Genomic DNA, 21096 nt, shown 5'->3' with positions numbered 1-21096 from the left:
CTCATTCACATCAGCTCTTGTTCTACTGATGAATATGAGATTCTGTGCACTTTGTCTATGCCTAAGTGAATGAAAACATGCTGATCTTAGAAAGTTAAGTCACACTTTGCTGGTTTTGCTTCGTTACATACCTTCTCACTAAGCTGGCTAAACTCTGAAGAATGAATGGACAAAAGCACAAAATTAGCAATGATACAAAAAAATATAGTCAAGTGAGCTTTAAAAACCATGCAACTCTCCCAGTGTATGAAAAAAAAAAATAACAGGTAAATGGTAGCAGATAAATGATACTGTAATGTCCCTCATTCTACCTCCTTTGTCAGAGTGAGTGAGTCGAGGTCAGTCACAGGTGGTTGCGTATTGGGCATGGCGCATATAAGCGTCACCCCACCAGCCAATGCTGCAGCACTGCATGATGCCCAGTCCTCTTTGTGGGTTGCTCCTGTAGAAAATACATCCATGTAAACACTAGTATATTTGCTGAAAGACAGCATAGCATTCTGAGGGATTATAATACTGTAATAAGAAAATAGGATTCCAATGGCAAATACTTGTACTGTACTCTGACCTGCCAAAGCACACTTTGGTAAAGATATGATTGATGCATCCCAAAGAGGCTTGCTTGTGTCTTACAACCACCACAAAGCAATAATGGGTTAGAAAGAACATTTCAAACAATTCAACAGCTAGAAAAATGGGTGAACCAAAACTCCACTGTGCATAAAATTCCATACAGAATGGAGAGTTCTTAAACTATGTACCCATCCTGGGAAGACACTTAAGCTGGTAACTATCTACTAGGCCTGGGATTTTCTATACATCTCTCAAACCTACTGTAATTGTTGGACTTCAAAGAGAACATGAGAAGAGGCAATTCTGACACTGTGAACTTTGGCACTTATACTACCGGTACTTACATACTGTATAGGAGAAATAGTATGCCCCTAGCTATGCAATGACATACTTCCTTCATCCCTCCCTTTCAGTCATGTGATTCCAGTAAGAACTTTTCCAGGGTCTGAGGTGGCACTCAAAGCTGCTAGACCACCCAAACCCCCAGAGAGCACATGCTCAATTCCCATACCGGAGAGACAAGACAGGAATTTTCTCACGTAAATGTGAAAGGCAAGGCAGAGATATGTGTGAGAAACTCAGTCTTAAGTCACTGAGGCTTTGTAACAAAACTTATCATTCCAGCCAAGTGCAAAGTAACATGGAGAACTCACCATGTTATTAACCCTTCTCTCCCCTCCTTTTCACGTCCATTTGGGTTATGGCCACAACAATCTAGCAGCAAAAGATCACAAGGTAAGAGAATATTGTGGCAAAAAAAGCTGTAGCATAGACAACTTGCCTGGTTCCCTGACATGCACATGAACATCAATGAGTCCCGGTAGCTTGAGGATCCTGCGTGAGGTTACACAGTCCACGTGTGTCTTCAGGTCTGGTGCACCACCGATCAGCCGAAGTGCCTAAGGATACAGTAAGGCTGTGTTATATGTTGTCTATCTGATGTTTCTTTATGCTGCTAAGACACTGGTAAAGCAAAGAAAGAACTGCCTAACAGAGTATCTTTATCTCCCCTCTTCGCATTTCTATAAAGGGTCGATATGCTTGACCAATTTTCAACACACAGTTTGGTCCTGCGCCACCTCCCCTGTCAGCCCCTACTAAAGTATCACTGTTCCCTGTTAGCCTGATTTGTCAGTTTCCCCAAGTCATAGTAATAGTTATATGCTTATGTTATTTTAAAACACATGCCTTACGTAAAGCAAAGATTGCTTGTATATAACAAGAAGGGGTGGAGAGGAGGGATGGAGGGAAGGGAGAGGAAAAATGGATGGGAAGGGTGGATATGAGGGATGGAGGGAGAGGAGGCGACAAATTGATGGGAAGGGTGGAGAGAAGGGATGTTGGGGAGGAGTATAGGGGAAGGATGGAGAGGAGGGATGGTGGGGAGGAGTATAGGGGAAGGATGGAGAGGTAGGATGGATGGAGGGTGGAAAGGTAGGATGGAGGGAAGAGTGGAAAGATAGGATGGGAGGAGGAGTGGAGAGATAGGATGGGAGGAGGGGTGGAGAGGTAGGATGGGGGGAGGGATGGAGAGGTAGGATGGAGGGGATGGGTGGAGGGAGGGATGGGGAGGAGTGGTGGAGAGTTGCAGAGGGAGGGGTGGGAGGGAGGGGTGAAGGGAGGGGTGGGAGGGAGGGGTGAAGGGAAGGATGGGAGGGAGGGAAGAAGAGAAGGATGGGAGGGAGGGGTGAAGGGAGGGATGGAGGAGAAGGGTGGAAGGGAGAGATGAAGGGAGGGGTGGAGGGAAGGTGTGATGGAATGAGGTGGACAGAGGGATGAAAGCATGGTGTGGAGGGAGGGACCGTGCAAGGAATGGAAGGATGAGATGGAGAGAGGAACCAAGCAGGGCATGGAGGGAGGAGGTGGGGGTAGGAACCAAGCAAGGCATGGAGGGAAGAGGTAGAGGGAGGGCTGGAAGTACTGTGGAGGGAAGAGGTGGAGGGAGGGACCAAGCAAGCATGGAAGGAAGAGGTGGAGGGAGGTTTGGATGTAGGATGTGGAAGGAAGAGATGGAGGGAAGGATGAAAGCAAAGTGTGGAGTGGAGAAGTGGAGGGAAGGATGGATGCAAAGTGTGGAGGGAGGAGGGGGAGGGAGGACTAAACGTATGATGTGAAGGTAAGAGGTGGAGGCAGAGGTCCTGATAAGGTATGGAGAAGGTATATGAAGTACGTCTCACATTATACGTGGTATTCAGTAATGTTTTCACACTTGGGGGAAAAAATATATTACCCACTTCCACAAGTGGAAATAACTTTAAGTCTTGCTATCATTCGACGATCAGAACAACACTCCAGAAAATAAGGAATAACTGAAGGCTATATCTAACCCCTCCTGTTCTTTATATGTCTCCTAGACTGGCTAAAGAGAGGGTTCAGAAGGCATAGCAACGCTGTGTACGAACATTGATCTTTGCCCATGACCCTGACTTTAGAATGATCTATAAAAAAAAGAAAAAAAAAAATCTCCCATACACACTGTATGTGCAAATTCTGATCCCAATCGGATTAGGTGCTCTTGAGACAAAGCCGGGCCTTAATCTATAAACCTAACCCATGACTTCTGACCCCGACTTTAGTCAAATTTGCACCGAAATCGAATCACTTCTCCCGCACCCCTTCCCGCCCCCCCCCCCTCACAGTAAAAGTGTCAGTTTTGATGAAAATCGAATCGGGCCCTGATGTATTTAGTTACACACACACATACACACACACACACACACACACACGCACATATATATATATATATATATATATATAGCTTCGATTACGATAACTAGGCTTTCGGCATCGCAAAATATAGTCATCAGGTGATGACTAGAAGCAAACGGAAAAGAAAAATCTGGCTGAAAATGTTAAACAAAAGACGTCATAACATAACAGGTTCATACGGACAAACTGATTAGAATGGGTGGGAGGAAAAACAGAAAACATCTTATGCTCTTTCCTGTTTTTTCCCTCCCACCTATTCTAACCAGAAGCCATGGTAGTGAGGGCGTTGCTACCCACATTTTACCAAACTTCCACGCTAGTTCAGAGCACGACCTGGCACGGAGTTAACCCAGCGTATTACTCTATCTGCCAGGGATAAGCTCAAGGCTCACAAACAAATCTTATCACAAAATTGGCATCCGCGTTTGGACTGACATTCATTTACAGCGCCACGCCGCTATCACGTGCTCACACTACAAAGACTCGCTTCGTGGCGCAAGGAGATATCGCCCGTCAGCACCAATAAAACTCCTCTAAAGCTAAAAAGCAAAATAACAGATAATGCACTGATAAAACCTAGAACAGTTATGGAATGCGTCAGTCATATCAAGGAGGTCGTTTTTTCTTTCACCTAACTGGAGACGGATGCCTTCACATGGTAGCACCGATATGGCTGGGTGGTGGAGCTGCCTGGTTATACAAACAACCTTCAGTCCCTTCCCGATTCGCCTGAAGGAAGATGGTGGGCTACCTAAGAAGAGAAACTACAGCCTACAGTCCACTGGGTTCATATTTCAGATAAACTTGGGTCAACAACAACAACAACAACAACAACTACTACTACTACTACTACTACTACTAACTACTACTACTACTACTACTACTACGCGCTGTTTCAGGTTTAGACTAATCACTCCAGTTTAGAACACCCCTCAACTAAACAAAATCGTCTGAGCAGGAAGAACAGAATGAAAAATACATTATGAGTTGTGGAGCTAATTTCCTCACACCTTAATTCCTCCCTTTAATCTGTATAAAATCGTCTAAATACATTAAGAATAAAGTCAAGAATACGTCACTGAAAAAGGGTTAAGTGAGACTCCAAACCATATATGACTGCTGCTGATGAGTTTACTAAGATCTCTAACAACACCTTCACTACAATGATATGCTATTGTTTGTTTAGTTTACTTGGCGCGAATTTAGTCTTTGAGAAATATATGTCCCGTTGTCCCATGTAGGAATACGACAATGCTGTACTACGGCCCTGCATTCTTTCCATGGCACTTTTTCGTGACTAGAGCCATATTTTAAAGTTAACTTCTTGCCGCTACTAAGCGTTCAAGATGGAGAGATTGTAATTTAGGCTTAAAGTGTGAGGTGTTGATGGGAGGTGTAGAGGGGCAGTATAGAGGGCAGGTGTAGAGGGGAGGTGTAGAGGGGAGGTGCAGAGGGAAAGTGTAGAGGGGAAGTATGGAGGGGAAGTATAGAGGGGAGGTGTAGAAGGGAGATGTAGATGGGTGTTGATGGGATGTGCCGACTGATGGGAGGTATAGGGGGATGATACAGAGGGGAAGTATAGAGGGGAAGTGTAAAGTGAAGCTTTTGATGGAAGATATATAGGAGAGATGTAAAGGAGTGGTGAAGAGGGGAGGTGCAGAGGGGAGGTGTAGATGAGAGGTGTAAAGGGGAAATCTGGTTTATTGCTGCCGCTGTCAGATAACTTTACTAAGCACAAGAGAGTCCCCTGGGAGTGAATAAAACTATGAATTTCAAAACGTCTGTAAGCTGAATAATATCGCCGGGAGAGCAAGATTACATAAAAAACTGCATCCTCGGCAGCAAAGGTTTAATTTCTGAGACAAAAAATTATATATCTATATTGCTCGATGTTATTCTTTTAGCTATAAATCTCATGGTCTTACTCTAAGTGGCTCTGGATATTTCTTAACATTACTCCCTTAGCGATTTATTCAGCGCATTACACTTCAGTAGCCCCGTTTATGTTACTGATGCGAAGTATGTCCATATGAAGACAATAATTATGACCAACATACAAGCGAATTTTATGGTTTAATACACCAAATAAATCACTATGGAAGAGTGGAACGAAGCCTCCTGTACCACCTATACGGATCTTCAGACTAATCAGGAGAAATTCGATGTTACGTAATGCATTCTGGGAGATTAGTTAAGTGACAGGCAGGAAGTGAGCCAAGAGACATATTCACAAAATTTCTTAGGTTTATGTTAATAATAGGACTGTCTGTTTTTATTTTTGTCTTCACTTATACAGCTGCTATAAATTTCACAACCAAACTAGAGTATACAGACAAACAAAATGATGTCTGAAATCATCAAACTGCCATGTAGATTTGTCTATCATGAAATTCGTGAAAATCCTCAAGTAGATGTTCCATTGCTCCAAGTGGAAATGTTGGGTGGGAGAAAGACGCAGATTAGAGTTTGAATTTTCTATTTTTTGTAGCGTTTCGGGTTACACAGAACGTTGAAGACAGGTTCTGTGTAGTCCGAAACGTTTGAGGAAATAAAGAATTCGACCTCTAACCTATGTCTCTCTCCCATCCAACATTTAAAAAAATCTTTAAGTTCCCTGCTAAATACAGCCCTACATTAATTCCCATAGTAACATGTGGGGGTCTCGTGTCAACTAAGAATAGATTACACCTGATACCGGTAATGCAGGTCGCCAGAAAAAAAAAAAATAAAAAAAAACGCTGTAATGAGGTGTGTTTCATAATATTCCCAATACAGAACACCTGTGCAAAAAATGAATAAGTAAATAAATTAATATAAAAACCCTTCACCTCGTTGACATTTGCATAATTTTCCTGCTTAATGCTTACAGATTAAAAAAAACTTCCCTCCAATGATATATCCTTTTATTTAAAATCCCCTTACTCCAATGACGTATTCCCAACCATATTCTTTCTAGCACCAGCCGATTATCTTTAACTATGGGGAGACTTATGTATCTGGAAGGGTTACATAATAGCCAACATGAACTCCTTTCACTACTACAGCGCTCTCCTATAACTGTAAACAAAGATCTGACAAAAAAAAAAAAAAAAAAAAAAAAAAAAAAAAAACGGACTGAAAACGATCAGCCTATTCACAAGGAGTACTGGTGCTGAAGAGGGACGCCTTCATGCGGTGGTACCCATATAACCGAGCTGATGCACTGCCGGGTTATATAAACGTCAGTCACCTCCGTCCCCACCCCACTAAGAGAGGATGGTAAGTTGCGAAAGGGTAACTTCAGTCTGCACACCACTGGGTTTATATTCAGATGTGTCTGGGGTTGCAACTTACTGCTATGATCTGTACTTATTGTTTCTGTGTTATATCCAGCCGGTTTTATTTAGCTCAGGGGAGACAAAAGAGAGAGGGAGGGGGAGAGAGAGAGAGAGAGAGAGAGAGAGAGAGAGAGAGAATGTACTCCCCCTAGAAAAAAAAAAAAAAAACTGATAGTTAACAATGAGACACAACGAAAAATATTTAGCACGGGTATCTAACTTACCTCACACCTGATCCTCAAAGGTAGGTATCGTTTAATGGCTAAGAGAATTTCTGTCATCTTCCCTAACAATTTATCTGCATTACATCTTATTAAACACCTTCATTTAATGTTTATACTGTAATTAATTCAAACAAACTACTCACGCAATATATATATATATATATATATATATATATATATATATATATATATATATATATATATATATATATATATATAAAGAGAGAAAGACAAAAAAAATATGACTCACCTCGACCAGCAGTTTGGCGCATTTGACATCGGTGACCAGAGGGACGGAAAAATCGACAGCCATGCGCCTGGTTCGGTAACCCTGGGTCATGAACGAGGACACACGCCGAGCACCGCCACCACGCATGGGCAGATTGATGACAAGGTCGAACTCCTACCACAAGTAAGCATGAAAATAAAGTGGTCAGACGGGAGGGTTAATGGGTTAATCAGAAAATATAAAGAGGTTAGCTGGGAAAATTTACAGCTTGAAAAGTTGAATTCTAAACCGTAACAAAACATTAAAGGTCGAACAAACATTAATTATGTGTACAAGTTAGATGGGAGAGTTTAAAGCATAACCACAAAACCGAATTTCGACATACAACGAACACATAAAAAGTCCAACTAGTACACAGAAATACAAGTATCAAACAGGAGTTGGATGGGAGAGGGAACACAGTCGAATTCCAGTCCATAACAAATAAACAGAGATCAGCTTGGAAACATCACGAAGTTGAACTTCTATCCACACCAAACACTAAATGTATACAGGATACCTGAGAGAGAGAGAGAGAGAGAGAGAGAGAGAGAGAGAGAGAGAGAGAGAGAGAGAGATGGGGAAGACAACAGGCACATCACAAAGACAAAATTCTAAACACAATAACATAACACACAGAGGTTAGCTGAAAAAGAAAAAAAATCACATCCTAATTTCCGGCTGTATTCTAGGTGGCACAGGAGACCACGCAGCACCTCTTCTGCGGCGATTTATTTTGAATATTACATCTTACCATTTCTTCTGTTAGCAAAACAGCTTTAACACTGACACAGTATACATCACAAATATACAAGAGGATACCGAGGTGCAATGTGCAGAATTTATCGCTCAAGGAAATGTGCTACGAAATCTCTAAGGCCAATCTGAATAACTAAGCCTTGTATATTCCCACACCAAACGCGACATGATAAGAACAAGTACAAACATAAGATACGGTAGACAGCTGAGCATTATCACGCGCTCCAATTTTCAACCGTAAGAAATTTACAACAGAAGTGTGTGAAGCGGATTACGACAGACGGCTTACGGCAGCATTACTTACCCCCCCCCCCAACACACACACACTGTTTTGGGTCATCAGGCAAACTAACAAACAATAAACTAACATACAGAAAAGGAGAGGGAGGGATGAAAAATATGTCATGGTAGGCACGTTTCTCTCGCAAGAAAACATATATATACTGAAATAACATGTAAAAATACTCTGAATAAAATAAAATGCACACAACTGACACATAAAGTATGCAACAGCATATCTGACATGGAAAGCGTACAAAATATCGTGAAGCATATGCAGTAAGGATCGCTTTGAACCATAAATTAGGGATTTGAAGAGGGAGGGAAACGGTAAATGAGCTGATATAAGATGCCCAGCTAATGTTCAGCATAGGTGCATAAAGAAAATGACAGTTACTAACCGGCATCTTTACCACTTCTCTTGTAAACTTTATTTTTGCTGTTACCAGATGATTAAACAGTATTCAGTTTAAGACAGCACCCAAGCAGTGAAGGGCCCTACTGTGAATGTGGTAAGTCAGCCAGTCAAGTGAAAACAGTAACTCAAAGGTATGGGAGAAACAGGTAGGGTGGACAGAAAGCTGTAAGTAGGGTTGGCGGAGCTGGGAAAGAGGTGGGCCTATGCAGAACGAGCACACCCTGTTAAGACGGGCACTGCGATGGGTGATTTCCACGGTGGGATAGTTAAAATTACGTTTCTCTCATAAATTAAATGGGGAGGGGGAGACAAGGGGAAAAAATGGCTGAGAGGGCAGACAAGGGTGGGCGGTCTGGACCGGTATGGAACGGTGGTGGGGACAGGGACCATGCTAATATGGAGGCTGTAGGCTGAATCGTTAGGGAGTGGTGGTGGTTTAAACAAATGTTTTCAAGGAAAATAAGAGCAACAGCAAGAAGACTGCGGGCACGAACAGATCCCATAAAGTGAGCGTCAAATGAAAGATATAAATGAGAGTTTAGGGCATATCAAACATGTCTAACGTATGTACGGTCATGCAGCCACGTAGAACTGACTGTGCGATGATAAAGGCAATTCATCAGTTATTTACCATCACTGTAGATAACCAGTGAGCATAACGTATGACTAACTGCAATTTACGTTGCCCACCTTTAATATTCCATACGTGCTTTCAATTCCCCTATCAAGGCAAATTCATATATTAAAAAAATAATAATAATAATATAGAGGACTAACAACCCCCATCATTCTGATAACGTATTTTTCTTATTTTAATTCGTCAGTCATCATACGATTTTAATCAGCCTTGGAAGAATCTGTGCTATATTCTATTTACTTGGTCACGATTTTCGTCCCCTTTGCAGCTAATATCTCGCAGGTCATTGGTAGAAAAAGACAATGCTACTCAGCTCTATCCATCGCACAGCACTTATTCGTGACTAGCATCAAATTTTGGTGTTATTATATTGCTACAACTCAGCATTCAGGATGAACATATGGCAATTTTACTTCTAGCATCTAGTGAATGAAAAAATTATATTTTGGTACATACTGAAAATTTCTAATGAGGACAGCCAGTAATTACTTCAAAAGACCCATTACCAGTGAGAAGCGTAAAAAGAGCACTGACCCTAAGAACACCAAACTAACGAATTGTTACCGCTAAAAAACGTATTTTAAAACAAAGTACATATGTATGAGCACGCCCCAAGGCTGGAATCATAACTTAATCTGACGCATATCGTCCCACTGTATAAATCGAAATACAAACTAGACATGGAACACCCCGTCTTACTGGTTCACATTCCAAGCATTCCATTTCTCCTTTACACCTACATAATGTCTGGCAATGAAACATGCTTGCACAGAACACGGCCCTCTTGAACAGGATGTTCTTCCAATTTTTATTCCACACTACACAATCATACAAACTGTGTAAGAATATGTTCCATCCCAGCCCCAATGTAGATGTCCTAACTGAATAAAGATTGCCAACATTCCCAAAAGGATGCAAGACGGTCTCCCCCTTCTCACCCCCCCTTCCCCCAAAAAAGAGGGGAGGGGTGCATTCAAAGTAATAATATTTCACATACCTCCTCGCAAAAGGTGGTAACCTCCACGGATTCCTTTTGCCGCATGTCACTAAGTATATATGTCTGTATGATCTGACCTTAGTATCATAAAACCCTTTAAAAGACCTATATAAAAAAATGAGAAAGGCGCCCAGGGTAATCTGCCCAAGGAATAGCTGTACAAAATTAAGGAGAACTGGTGAAGAAATGAAGGAATGGCACTAAAATGAAAAGTGATATAAAGAAAGAGCACGAAAAGCAACTGAGCAAATACAATATGGTCTCCACACGTACTAACAGGAACAAGAGAGCATTAAAGACATTTATTTATATAGCAACGGTAGCAACCAGACAGCAGTTAGGCTATAGTGGAAGTGTTATACCCACATTTAAAAATACCTTTCATGAGAAGAGAACAAAATCGGCCCGAAGCGGACCTTCATCATTCGGGCCAAAAACTGTGCCCTACTCTTAAAAAAATAATAATAATAATAATAATCCATATATGGGTATAACTTTCCATTTGGACAAATCACGACACTGTGGAATCGAGCCACACGATGGTTATTATTTATGTAACACTCACACGAACAAGACGGAAATTGTTATAAATTATTTATATAACACAGACAAAAACAGGACGGTACTTTAATTATAATTACTTACATGACACTGATACGAACAAGACGGCCATTATCAATATTTATACAGCAATGACCGAAATACGAAAGTAATCCCAATATAATTATTTATATGGCATCGCGTGCAAATGGACGGTGTTTAAATTATAATTACTTATACGGTATCTACTGCAACAAGACGGTAATGAATACTGATATATTCTACCTACTTAAATAGCACTAGGGGCAACAGGTTAGTAATTAATCCCTTCAATCCGGTGACTTAATGATGTCAATACAAATACATAAACAGCAATGGCAGCAGGAGGATCGTAGACAACCTTTTCAGTTCGGTGACCTATTATTTCCTTCTTATTTCCAAACTATTTTCCCCATCCTAGAAATGACTTAACCGTAATTAACCCCTAACCAAAAAATGAAACCCTAGTTGAATCAAACTGTCTGGATGTGAAAAAAGCACAGAAAAAAATAAAAAATAAAATGTCACCGGATTCAAGGGGATGAAAGTGTTACATCACGTATACAGAGCGCTCCCGAGATGCATGTGATGAGAAATTAAACGACCAAAAATACCTTGATGCTGTAGATGAGTCCCTGTAGAGTGAGCGTGTGAGGAGAGAGAGATTTCCATTAATACCAGCAAGCTTGGCTTGCTAAAAATGATGTACCCATTTCTTTACATCCGTTCGTCCTGGAAGTGTAAGCGAGGTACTGTGTGTGTGTGTGTGTGTGTGTGTGTGTGTGTGTGTGTGTGTGTGTGTGTGTGTGTGTGTGTGTGTGTGTGTGTGTGTGTGTGTGTGTGTGTGTGTGTGTGTGTGTGTGTGTGTGTGTGTGTGTGTGTGTGTGTGTGTGTGTGTGTTAATAATAGAGCTCGTTTTTGTTTTATTAGAACCAAACTTAGCAGAAGCGTTGAGGGTCACTTAAGGATGATGAGGTTCAATTTTAAGAACACGTTAAAGATCAAGGTCACAGGGCAGGCCAACTCAGTTCTGATCCGATTTTGTACATACTTGGGTAAAGAGTTGAGGGTCAGACAAAAATGAATTACTGCAAGGCCAACACAGATTTGATATGATTTTTACCAAACTTAGTTAAAGGGTTGAGGGTCAGGAAAGAATGAAATCCTGGAGGGCCAACTCAGTTTTGATCTGATTTTCACCAAGCTTGGCTGAAGGGTTAAGGGTCAGGCAGGAATGAATCACTAGATTTTTAAAAACAATCAATTCAAGGCCAACTTCATATGACATAATAAAACGTTCGGTCCTCTGACCAGCTATTGGGCTCGGGTGTTGAAGTCCGAGTGATCCTTCTTATTTAATCTGTACCCAATATTTATGAGGTTCACTGCATAGCTGGACATTTTCTCTGGAGGGAGAGTAACAACCAGCCCTTTCCCATGCTGATCACGTATGAACTGGGAGGGTGTGTCTGTGGTGAAGGAAGTGCGTGTCAAAGTTCGAGTGTTGTAATGGCTATGTTTTGAGTCTAAAAGTCATCGTTATGAACCGGCAGGGTGAGAACATAACCATGCCTATAAAATGCCCGGCTACCTTCACCCACTTCAATTTTGAGCCATGGTTCAATTTCCTAATCTCATACTCGGGGCACATGCAGCTAAGACATGTACAGGCCACCACCAAGCCACCCTGGATCCACATTTACCATACACTTGCTCTAATGCTGATACGGCATAAATCCCATAAGTAAATGACACCTACCCTTCAATACAGTGACGTCTTATATATTTTATTGTTTTTTATCACCAGACGATTTTATGCAGTTTAGAAGACAAGTTTTAAACAGGAGAGATTGGATGGTGCCTTAATTAACCCCCGTCATTATAGCTTCACAAAACGAATAAAAATCATCTGGTGGTGGTGGTGATGGTCGAGCAGCAGCATCCTCTTCACTACACACCAGCTACCACAACATCTTTTCTCCTATTCACACACACCATAAACCTTGAACACTTCAATCCAACGACGTATTATTATTCTTGTTGGCGGCTTTACCAAGAGCCCCCGAGCAGCTGTTGTTGTTGTCTTGTTGCTCTATACCTTGGTTTGTCTGGTCGAGCAGACCCATCGACCACAAGCAAGCAGCCACCTTTCTGTGGCAGACAGCCCCTCGCCATGGTCGAAACAGGATCCTTCTACGATGCGAGATGCAGAGAAAATGGAGGAGGCATAAACCCCAAGAAGATGAGCTGTGTATAAGACATTATGTAAGAGTAGCAGTCTCGACCGAGACTTTGATTACTAGGTAAATGTGGTTTGAGTTTCCCGCATGGGAGTGTTCTGTAAGGCCAGCTATCAGGCCTTGGCCCAATGTCATTCCCATAATAGTACCTCCTGGGATAATGGTAACCATCACCTACTATCTTTTGGCATGCTAAAGGCTGCTACACCCTGTTCAATGGTAACCCAGGACTATCCAGGGCAGGGGCGTCTATCCTCCCTGAGCAGGATACGTGCTCCGACCGCATACCCTAGTCTCCTAGTAGTGAAGGGGTTAACCATGAATATGTTTAATTATTTAAAGCAAAAAAGGCACTCCTAAAGTTGAATATGTGTGAAAAAAGCTAGCAAATAATTTAAAGTACATAACTGGACTGAGGAGGTTAAAATGCCCAAACGATTCAATATTGGCTCTACTTGACATCTCAATCTGATTATTATTTTCACTAGCTTACTCTTGTTATCTCCAGACGATTTTATTCACCTTAGGACAGACTTCTCGAATTAATGGGATTAGACAGCGCCTTCAATAATTTGTTCCTTAGTAGAGACTCTCCTAACCTGAATAAAATCATCCATTGGCAACAAAAATTTACTACAAGAACATCACTGTATTGAATGGGTTAATGGGTACATCAGGTTCGTTCTGGTCTCATTCCATTACCCATTACGTAAACACTGTTAGTTTTTATCTTGCTAATACTTATGCAAAAATAAAACATTCGTCCACCACACAGACTTGTACACATTTAATTATCTACAAATATTTGAGAATTACTGCTAGCTTCACCGTCAGTTCTTTACCTTCTAGCAACAAATTATTTTAAACCGGAGAGGGATGTCTTAAGTGGTGACACCGATATGACCGTGAGGTGGAGCTGCCAGTTATACAAACATCCCTCAGTACCTTCTTATTCCCCGAGAGGGGGATGGTGGACTGTAGAAAGAGGGTAATTCAGCCTGCAGGCCACTGGGTTCACGTTCGTAAGAGCCTGGGGTTGCAGAGACTACTACTGCTACTAATATTACTAACCAACTACCAACTACTACATTTAAGTACAATTACGAACTACTATATATATATATATATATATATATATATATATATATATATATATATATATATATATATATATATATATATATATATATATATATATACACTGTATGTATGTATATATTAGCTGAGGGAAACTCTGGTTGCCAGGGGGTTCAAATCTATGATAACCTTTGGATTAGGTTAGCAGCCAAAACAAATGAATTAGAAGCCCTGACTCCTGAAACTCACCTTCCTAGCCAAGTAATCTGCCATGGAGGACAGTTGGCCCTTGGTAGCAGTCTCTCCGAAGTTTTCATAGGCCCACTCCACTGGCTCCACCTGCAGGACGGAGAGAGAGAAGGGAAGTGAGGAAGTAATTGTTGGGTATAAGTGCTAAAATTACTGATTTACTTCACCAGGAACGTTCCCAAATAAGTTCCACCTGTACAAGAGAGACAGATGGGGAGTGGAGAAAGTCAGTACAATGCTGGGTATGAACAAGTGGTATAATTACTGATCTACCTCCCCGGGAACATTTATAAATAGAAGTCCTGATGAAGTCTTGGCTAACAAATTCTCAACCTACAAATAAAGTTCCTGATATACCTCACCGGGAATATTCATACTGGAGGGATGAAGTAGTGAGGTATATGAGAGAGAAGGGTGTAAGTTGAGGGGAGGGTGGCGAAATGGCAGGAGACAGGGACACATGGAGGCGATTTGTTTGCGGCCACCTCTTACGTGACAAAGGAGTCTGGTTATAAATTCATAAATAGAACATCACAAGACAAACAAAACTAGTGATGAGAAGAACCTCTTGGCCTAGTCTGCCCGAGGACGTCATTTTAATTTCTGTTCTTGTTATTTTTAAATTATCCAATGCTGCATAAAGACCTTTCGAACTAAGGGGGAAGGATATTGCCTTCATTAACCCGTTCAGTACCATGGTGCTTGGTAAATCTTAATACATTTGTTCGGAAATGATCGAATACAGTAACAATAACGTCTCCAGACTGACGGGGTTAACAGACAAACAAAATAAATGATGAACCACTAAAATTTCCTCGGGTGAGCATGCCCTAAACACGCATCTCTATCTGACACTTCATTTTTGCTGCGATCATATCTGCATCGTCTGGCAGATAATACGGGGCGCACGCCAGAGCATGTCCGAAAATGACCCTGTTAATCAGATGATATATATATTTTTTGTTAACATTCACTCTTGCTATACCAAGACGTTATGACAAAGGAGGAGAATGCAAAGGCAGTGAAGGGGTTAAAAAAGACCATTAAGACTATATTTAACCATTCCAATTGGAGGAGTCTATTTTAAACCGAGTAAAATCGTCTCGAGATGGCAAGAATAAATTGAAAACGAGGTTTTCGTACAGTGTGGGGCTAACAGGGATTCCTGATCTCACCCACCCTGCACTGTTAGTTAAGAGACCGTGCATATTTTGACCATGAGTTTTCATCAGCTAGCTACACCTTGATGTTCCCGAGTACTACTGCTTAATAACAAATGGTGCTGGAGACGCGGGGCTGAGATGTAATGCCCGAGGAGCTACAGTATGTGGCTGTAGGTAAAGTATGATTGTGAAAACGTAAAGCTGAGAATAAAGAACTGCAACTGAGCCTGTGGACTGAGCTGAGGATGTGGAAATGAGTGGCTGTGCATGAAGACTGGCCAGCTAATTTAAATGACTTACTAAACATAACGGACAAGTATAAGGTTATGGCTGGGGTAATAATATGAAAATACGAGGATGAGAAGGAAGGCTGTGCAGGTGATTAAAGAAAAAAAAACAAAAGCCAAACAAAACAGGTGTAAGGCTGTGGCCAGGCTGTGTGAGTGATGAGAGGGACTGCTTAAGACGAAGGACATTGACGTGTACTGAAGCATGCTATGTGATGAGGGAGACTGTTCAGATGTGTGTGGATAAGCTTGCGATGAATGAGACGAGCGAAGATAGCTGATGACTGAGTGTAACTAGGGAAGAGAGGTGATAAATATGATTATACTCTCTTCACTTTAACTTGAGATAAAACTGCCATCCTTCAATCTTCAATCCTGAGCTGTAGCGTGGGAACCAGAATGTGGTACCAGTCACGAAAAAGAATTATGAAAAGGATGGAGAAAGGTGGTTTTGTCTTAGTCTCCCACTGACCCATAGGTTACAGACTACAAAAAGGGCCAAAATCTGTCAAGTTAAGGTGAATAAACTACAGTAAAAATAAAGCTGGTGTGCTGTGGATGGTGTGGTGGAGGAGTGTGGGCTGTGGTCGACTAAGTGGCCGTGTAGTTAATCCACTTAATCCTATGACGTACTTATCAATTAATCTTGCTATATCCAAACGATTATATTCACCTTGGATACAATTTTCGGACAAGCGAGAATAATATATCCTTCACTGACGCCTCCGCTATTTATGTAACTTTTGATTCTTAATATAAAAGAAAAAAACGAAAATGAAGACCTGTGGCTAAACTATGAACATTTCACTCTAACTTCGCCCATATATATATATATATATATATATATATATATATATATATATATATATATATATATATATATATATATATATATTACCTATTCTACATAGCCCATTAGCACAAAATGACATTGCTATGACTACATTCTTTCCATAGCACTTCTTTGTGCCTGGCATCATAATCTAGTGTTAACCTCTTGTAACAACTTATAAATTCAAGATGGAGAGATGGCAATTTCAGACCAAGTTAATGTAGAAAGAGTATATACTAAAACATGACAAGCAAGAGTATTACTGGAGTTAATGATGTACTTTATAAATCCTTCACTAGCACATCTCAAAAGTAAATAATGGTGTAGGTTAGTGACAATAATTAAAAAGTGGCAACCATGGGAAAAGAAAAAAACTTATCGTACCGAGAGGCCTACATGTCCCAGTGAAGTTGTGAACACGTGATGAAAAATCAAGATAAGAAACTGATAAATGGAGCTGAGGTATGGAGTGTGACGAAGATGTGAAGCAGGTGTGGTAGATGGGAGATATTGTGAGTGTGGCAGGTAGGAAATATGGTGAGTGTGGTAGATACGTAATATGGTGAGTGGGGAATACGGGAGGTAGAGTGGGTGTGGAAGATGAGAGGTCAAGTGAGTGTGGTAGATGGAAGGTATGGTAAGTGTGGTAGATGGGAGGTAGTGAGTATGGTAGATGGGAGGTAGTGAGTGTGGTAGATGAGAGGTATACTGAGTGTGGTTGATGGGAGCGACAGTGAGTGTGGTAGATGGGAGATATGGAGAGTGGGGTAGATGGGAGTAGATGGGAGGCATACTAAGTGTGACAGATGGCAGGGATAGTGAGTGTGGTAGGTAGGAGGTATGGAGTGAGGTAGAAATAGAGTGATCAACTAGATATATGGTGGGTAAGGCTGAGGTATGGTGAGTAAAACAGTGTGGTGCGTGAGGCAGGAGTGAACATGGCACCGTAAGTTACGGTATGGTACGTGACGGAAGTGTGACGTATGGTGGGCAGGGACGGTGTTTAAGTGACAAGTGAGAGGGATGATAAATGAGAAAGAGGCATTGTGAGTGATGTAGATGAGAGCTATGGTGAGTGAAGTAGTGGTATGGAGAGTGCTGTAGATAGTAGGCATGGTAACTGAGGTAGATGGGAAGTGTAGTGAAAGGCAGATGAGGGGTCTGGTGGGCAAGGTACACGGGAGGGATTGTGGGTGAAGTAGAGTATGGTGGGTGAGGTAAAAGTTAACCTTTTCAACCCAGGTCGATTTTTACTCCATTTTTGCTGGTACTGTACCTAATATCTTCATTCATCTAAGAGAGCTCTCTAGTAGTGAGGGGATTACTGAAGGCAATAATTATCCAAAATCCTTACCCAGCAATGTCTACTCTGAGCTAAATATAAGCATCCATAGACTTAATATAGAAAAAAAAATGGAAGGGTTAACCTTTACAGTACAATTGCAACTATTTTATTATTGTTACCAACAGACTATTTTATTCAGTTTAGAAACGGCCTCCCCCCCATCCTCCCAGTGTACATAGAAATCTTTATTACATATAGATTTATGATGTTATTACTGTCGCATATTGCAGATACTGTCAACGGTATCAAAGTAATCATCATCACCATCTCGACTTTCTAAACCTCACCTAAGAATGCATTAGAAACTTAAAATACTTCACCTCTTACTGATGCCTTGTAACTATGAGTACAACCTAAGCTGATACATGCGATAAAACCTTGTCAATTAACCAAAGTCTCCGGTGTTACTGGTCGCAGTAAGAATAATTTGTCTTACCTTCGCAAGATAGTTGTTTACGCTTTGAAGTTTCCATTATTTCAAGTAGCGACATGGACAGAGATATATATACAGGTATTACATAACTAAGGTCTTCAAAATCAACAGCTTATGTAACAACTGACCGCTCTAGTATGGTAACTAGACACGTAAGAAATAATTTATACAATTACTGTATGTTGTTTAATATTACACTTCAAGATTTTCTCAACCGTTTAAGTTTCATAAGGCTATCCCTTGATGATTCCATGCAATATAGGAAAGATCTCTAGTCATACTGTATATGGGATTAATTAATGCAATATCAAACTCCTCCAATCCCACTGTCTCTCCAGGAATATAAATTCGTCCGGTGAAGCAAAGACTGTAATAAAAACTACGTCACCACACGGATGGAGTTAAAAATCAAGTAATCTACCCCGGTTGTACCTGTATTTAATTTACGACTTATCTCGTTAATCCAGCTTCTGCGTGATCCATTATCCTGACTGCCAGTGACGTCATGCTGATAAAATTCTGAGTCGCGATAGTGAAGGAATGCCTTAATTGTGATGGCTAACTTACCACCTTTGGTCACCAATAATTTTTTCACTGGCCTGGCATCAAGTCTTTACAACCAATACATGTTCGAACTCATCAAATGATAAACGTTTATAATCATATAGTTTCAGGGCATAATGTTTGTATAAACGACAGGTAACCTACTCTAATCAAGGAGTGATCAAAATGATAAGAAACTTAGTGAGGTAAGAGATAACACTGAGATAGACGCCACCACCTGAGAGAGGCGGGGTTAGTCAGTGTGCCGTCACCCACTGTTCCTCCGCTGTGCCCGTCTCCAACTTTCCCAGTCACGCCAGTGCCCCGCTCGCACCGTCCCGCAGTGTTTGCTTTCGGTGATATTTTAGAGTGAAAGATACCGTTCTCCATTACATCGCACAAACTTGGTCATTAGCAACAGACGGAGGCCTACTATGTATCCCGGTGAGGTGACTCCCATACACAAGTTTCCTGACTGTAGATATGAAGGTTTGCTAAAAATTTATTAATTTATATTCACCATCAGTGCCTTGCACGCTAGAATTTTACATAAAAGTTTCATTTCTTGATGTTGGCAGCAGGACAATTCATGATCTGCTAATACACTTATTAAATGCTATTTTTGACAAACCTGTATTAAACAATTTAGGCTACACACATGCATTGGCTGACGAATGTATTCAATTGCTTACTGATAGTATGTGAATATGAAAAAGAAAATGCTAGTTTCTGAATAGAAAGGAAGAACTAATTAAGGATGTAGTGCTGGGCCGTATTCTCAATCACATGGAAGGTTTCGTAGTAATTCTCTAGCCATTTATTCTGCATATCATCCTTTATTCTATCGTATGTTATCTATACCTTACTGATATCGACTAACATCACTAACATACAAGGGGATATTACGATACATTATGCAAACCAAATAGCAGCGGATGAGGTGCTACGTCTAAGCCATGAGAATACAGCAGGAACGAGGGGACTTGCGGCAACAAAGGCTCGACACAGCATAAACCTCCAAGAGTAAAGATAAGATTGTTATCGGGACCCTAATTTCTCATGTCCTTAATTTGTGTTACGGAGCCGGACTGAACATTTTTTTTTTTCTATCTTTGCCTGACTCGCTTCACAATTGTTTCTTTCCTGTCCGTTGCGCTCGTGTCTATCCTCGCTTAATCCCTTAACACTTCCTTTCTCTATAGTCGTTTTCTTTTTTTTTTTTTCTTTCCCCTTTTCCAAGGCCACTCCCACAACTTCAGTATTATGTTGTGGTTTTCTTTGACCAGCCTCGCATATACTTCCAGCCGACTGTGCTTGTGTCATCCCTCTCCAGCATCGTCCATCCTTATCCTCTCCCCTTCCTTCCACTACATTTTTTTTTTTACCACCAGACGGAACTAGGCCATTCAAAACCTTGGTTTGCTCTGACCGCCTCGTCTCACAATTACTTCCTTCCCTCTTCAGCATCCTCCGTCCGCATCCTGTCCCTCAACCATTCCTCGCACTATTTCGTTCTTCTTATCTTGGCGGAGACGTACGTTCTTTTCCAGATTATTTCCCGTAACTCAGTGGCACAGTAACATAGTACCATGGTTCTATGTCCCTTCCATAGCACTTCCTCTTATCTTCTCACCGTTCAGCATCCAATTTTCTATCTATCTATATACCTAGGCTGCTTCCCCCAAGGAAAGGGAAGTAGCCGAGACAGGACGACACACTCCCCATTTACTCATCCATTAAAACACATTCATTCGCATCTTAGCCCCAAAGGGGAGAACGGACAGATCCTCACCGCACCACACCGCACAAGGGTCAACTGCGCAATGCAATCAGTGACATCCCGGCAGGGCCTGACAGCAGAGCTGGTTTACCCCTGCCACATCATAACAGACCCATCCCCTTACCCGCACCTGACCTGACTAGCTGATCATACCAATTTTACGCCTATTTAAAGTGAACAGAGGACAGCTTTGTTTCAATAGCTTTCAGAGTTGCGTATATCTATATGGGTTATCTGTTAACAAGATCTAAAAAAAAATAAGTGTGTGTGTGTGTGTGTGTGTGTGTGTGTGTGTGTGTGTGTGTGTGTGTGTGTGTGTGTGTGTGTGTGTGTGTGTGTGTGTGTGTGTGTGTGTGTGTGTGTGTGTGTGAGAGAGAGAGAGAGAGA

The 21096-nt window shown here is 41.3% G+C and overlaps 1 protein-coding gene across 1 annotated transcript in view; it reads right to left on the bottom strand.

Moving 5' to 3' along the window:
• The window catches only part of r (carbamoyl-phosphate synthetase 2, aspartate transcarbamylase, and dihydroorotase rudimentary), a 126243-nt gene that overhangs the window by 26951 nt on the left and 78196 nt on the right, over positions 1–21096 (bottom strand). Inside the window, exons 27-31 of the mRNA XM_080278801.1 lie at positions 14327–14416; positions 11375–11395; positions 7074–7226; positions 1355–1472; positions 312–442 (exon numbers count right to left, since the gene is read on the bottom strand). Coding sequence (XP_080134927.1) covers positions 312–442; positions 1355–1472; positions 7074–7226; positions 11375–11395; positions 14327–14416 — 513 coding nt within the window. The remainder of the gene's footprint in view (positions 1–311; positions 443–1354; positions 1473–7073; positions 7227–11374; positions 11396–14326; positions 14417–21096) is intronic.

The sequence above is a fragment of the Coenobita brevimanus genome, chromosome 75, assembly GCF_032717465.1.
Source record: "Coenobita brevimanus isolate Jiangsu-jjx chromosome 75, ASM3271746v2, whole genome shotgun sequence".
In the NCBI taxonomy this organism is placed as follows: Eukaryota; Metazoa; Arthropoda; class Malacostraca; order Decapoda; family Coenobitidae; genus Coenobita; species Coenobita brevimanus.
The sequence above is the reverse complement of the archived record's forward strand: the minus strand, read 5'-3'. Positions and strand labels throughout refer to the sequence as shown.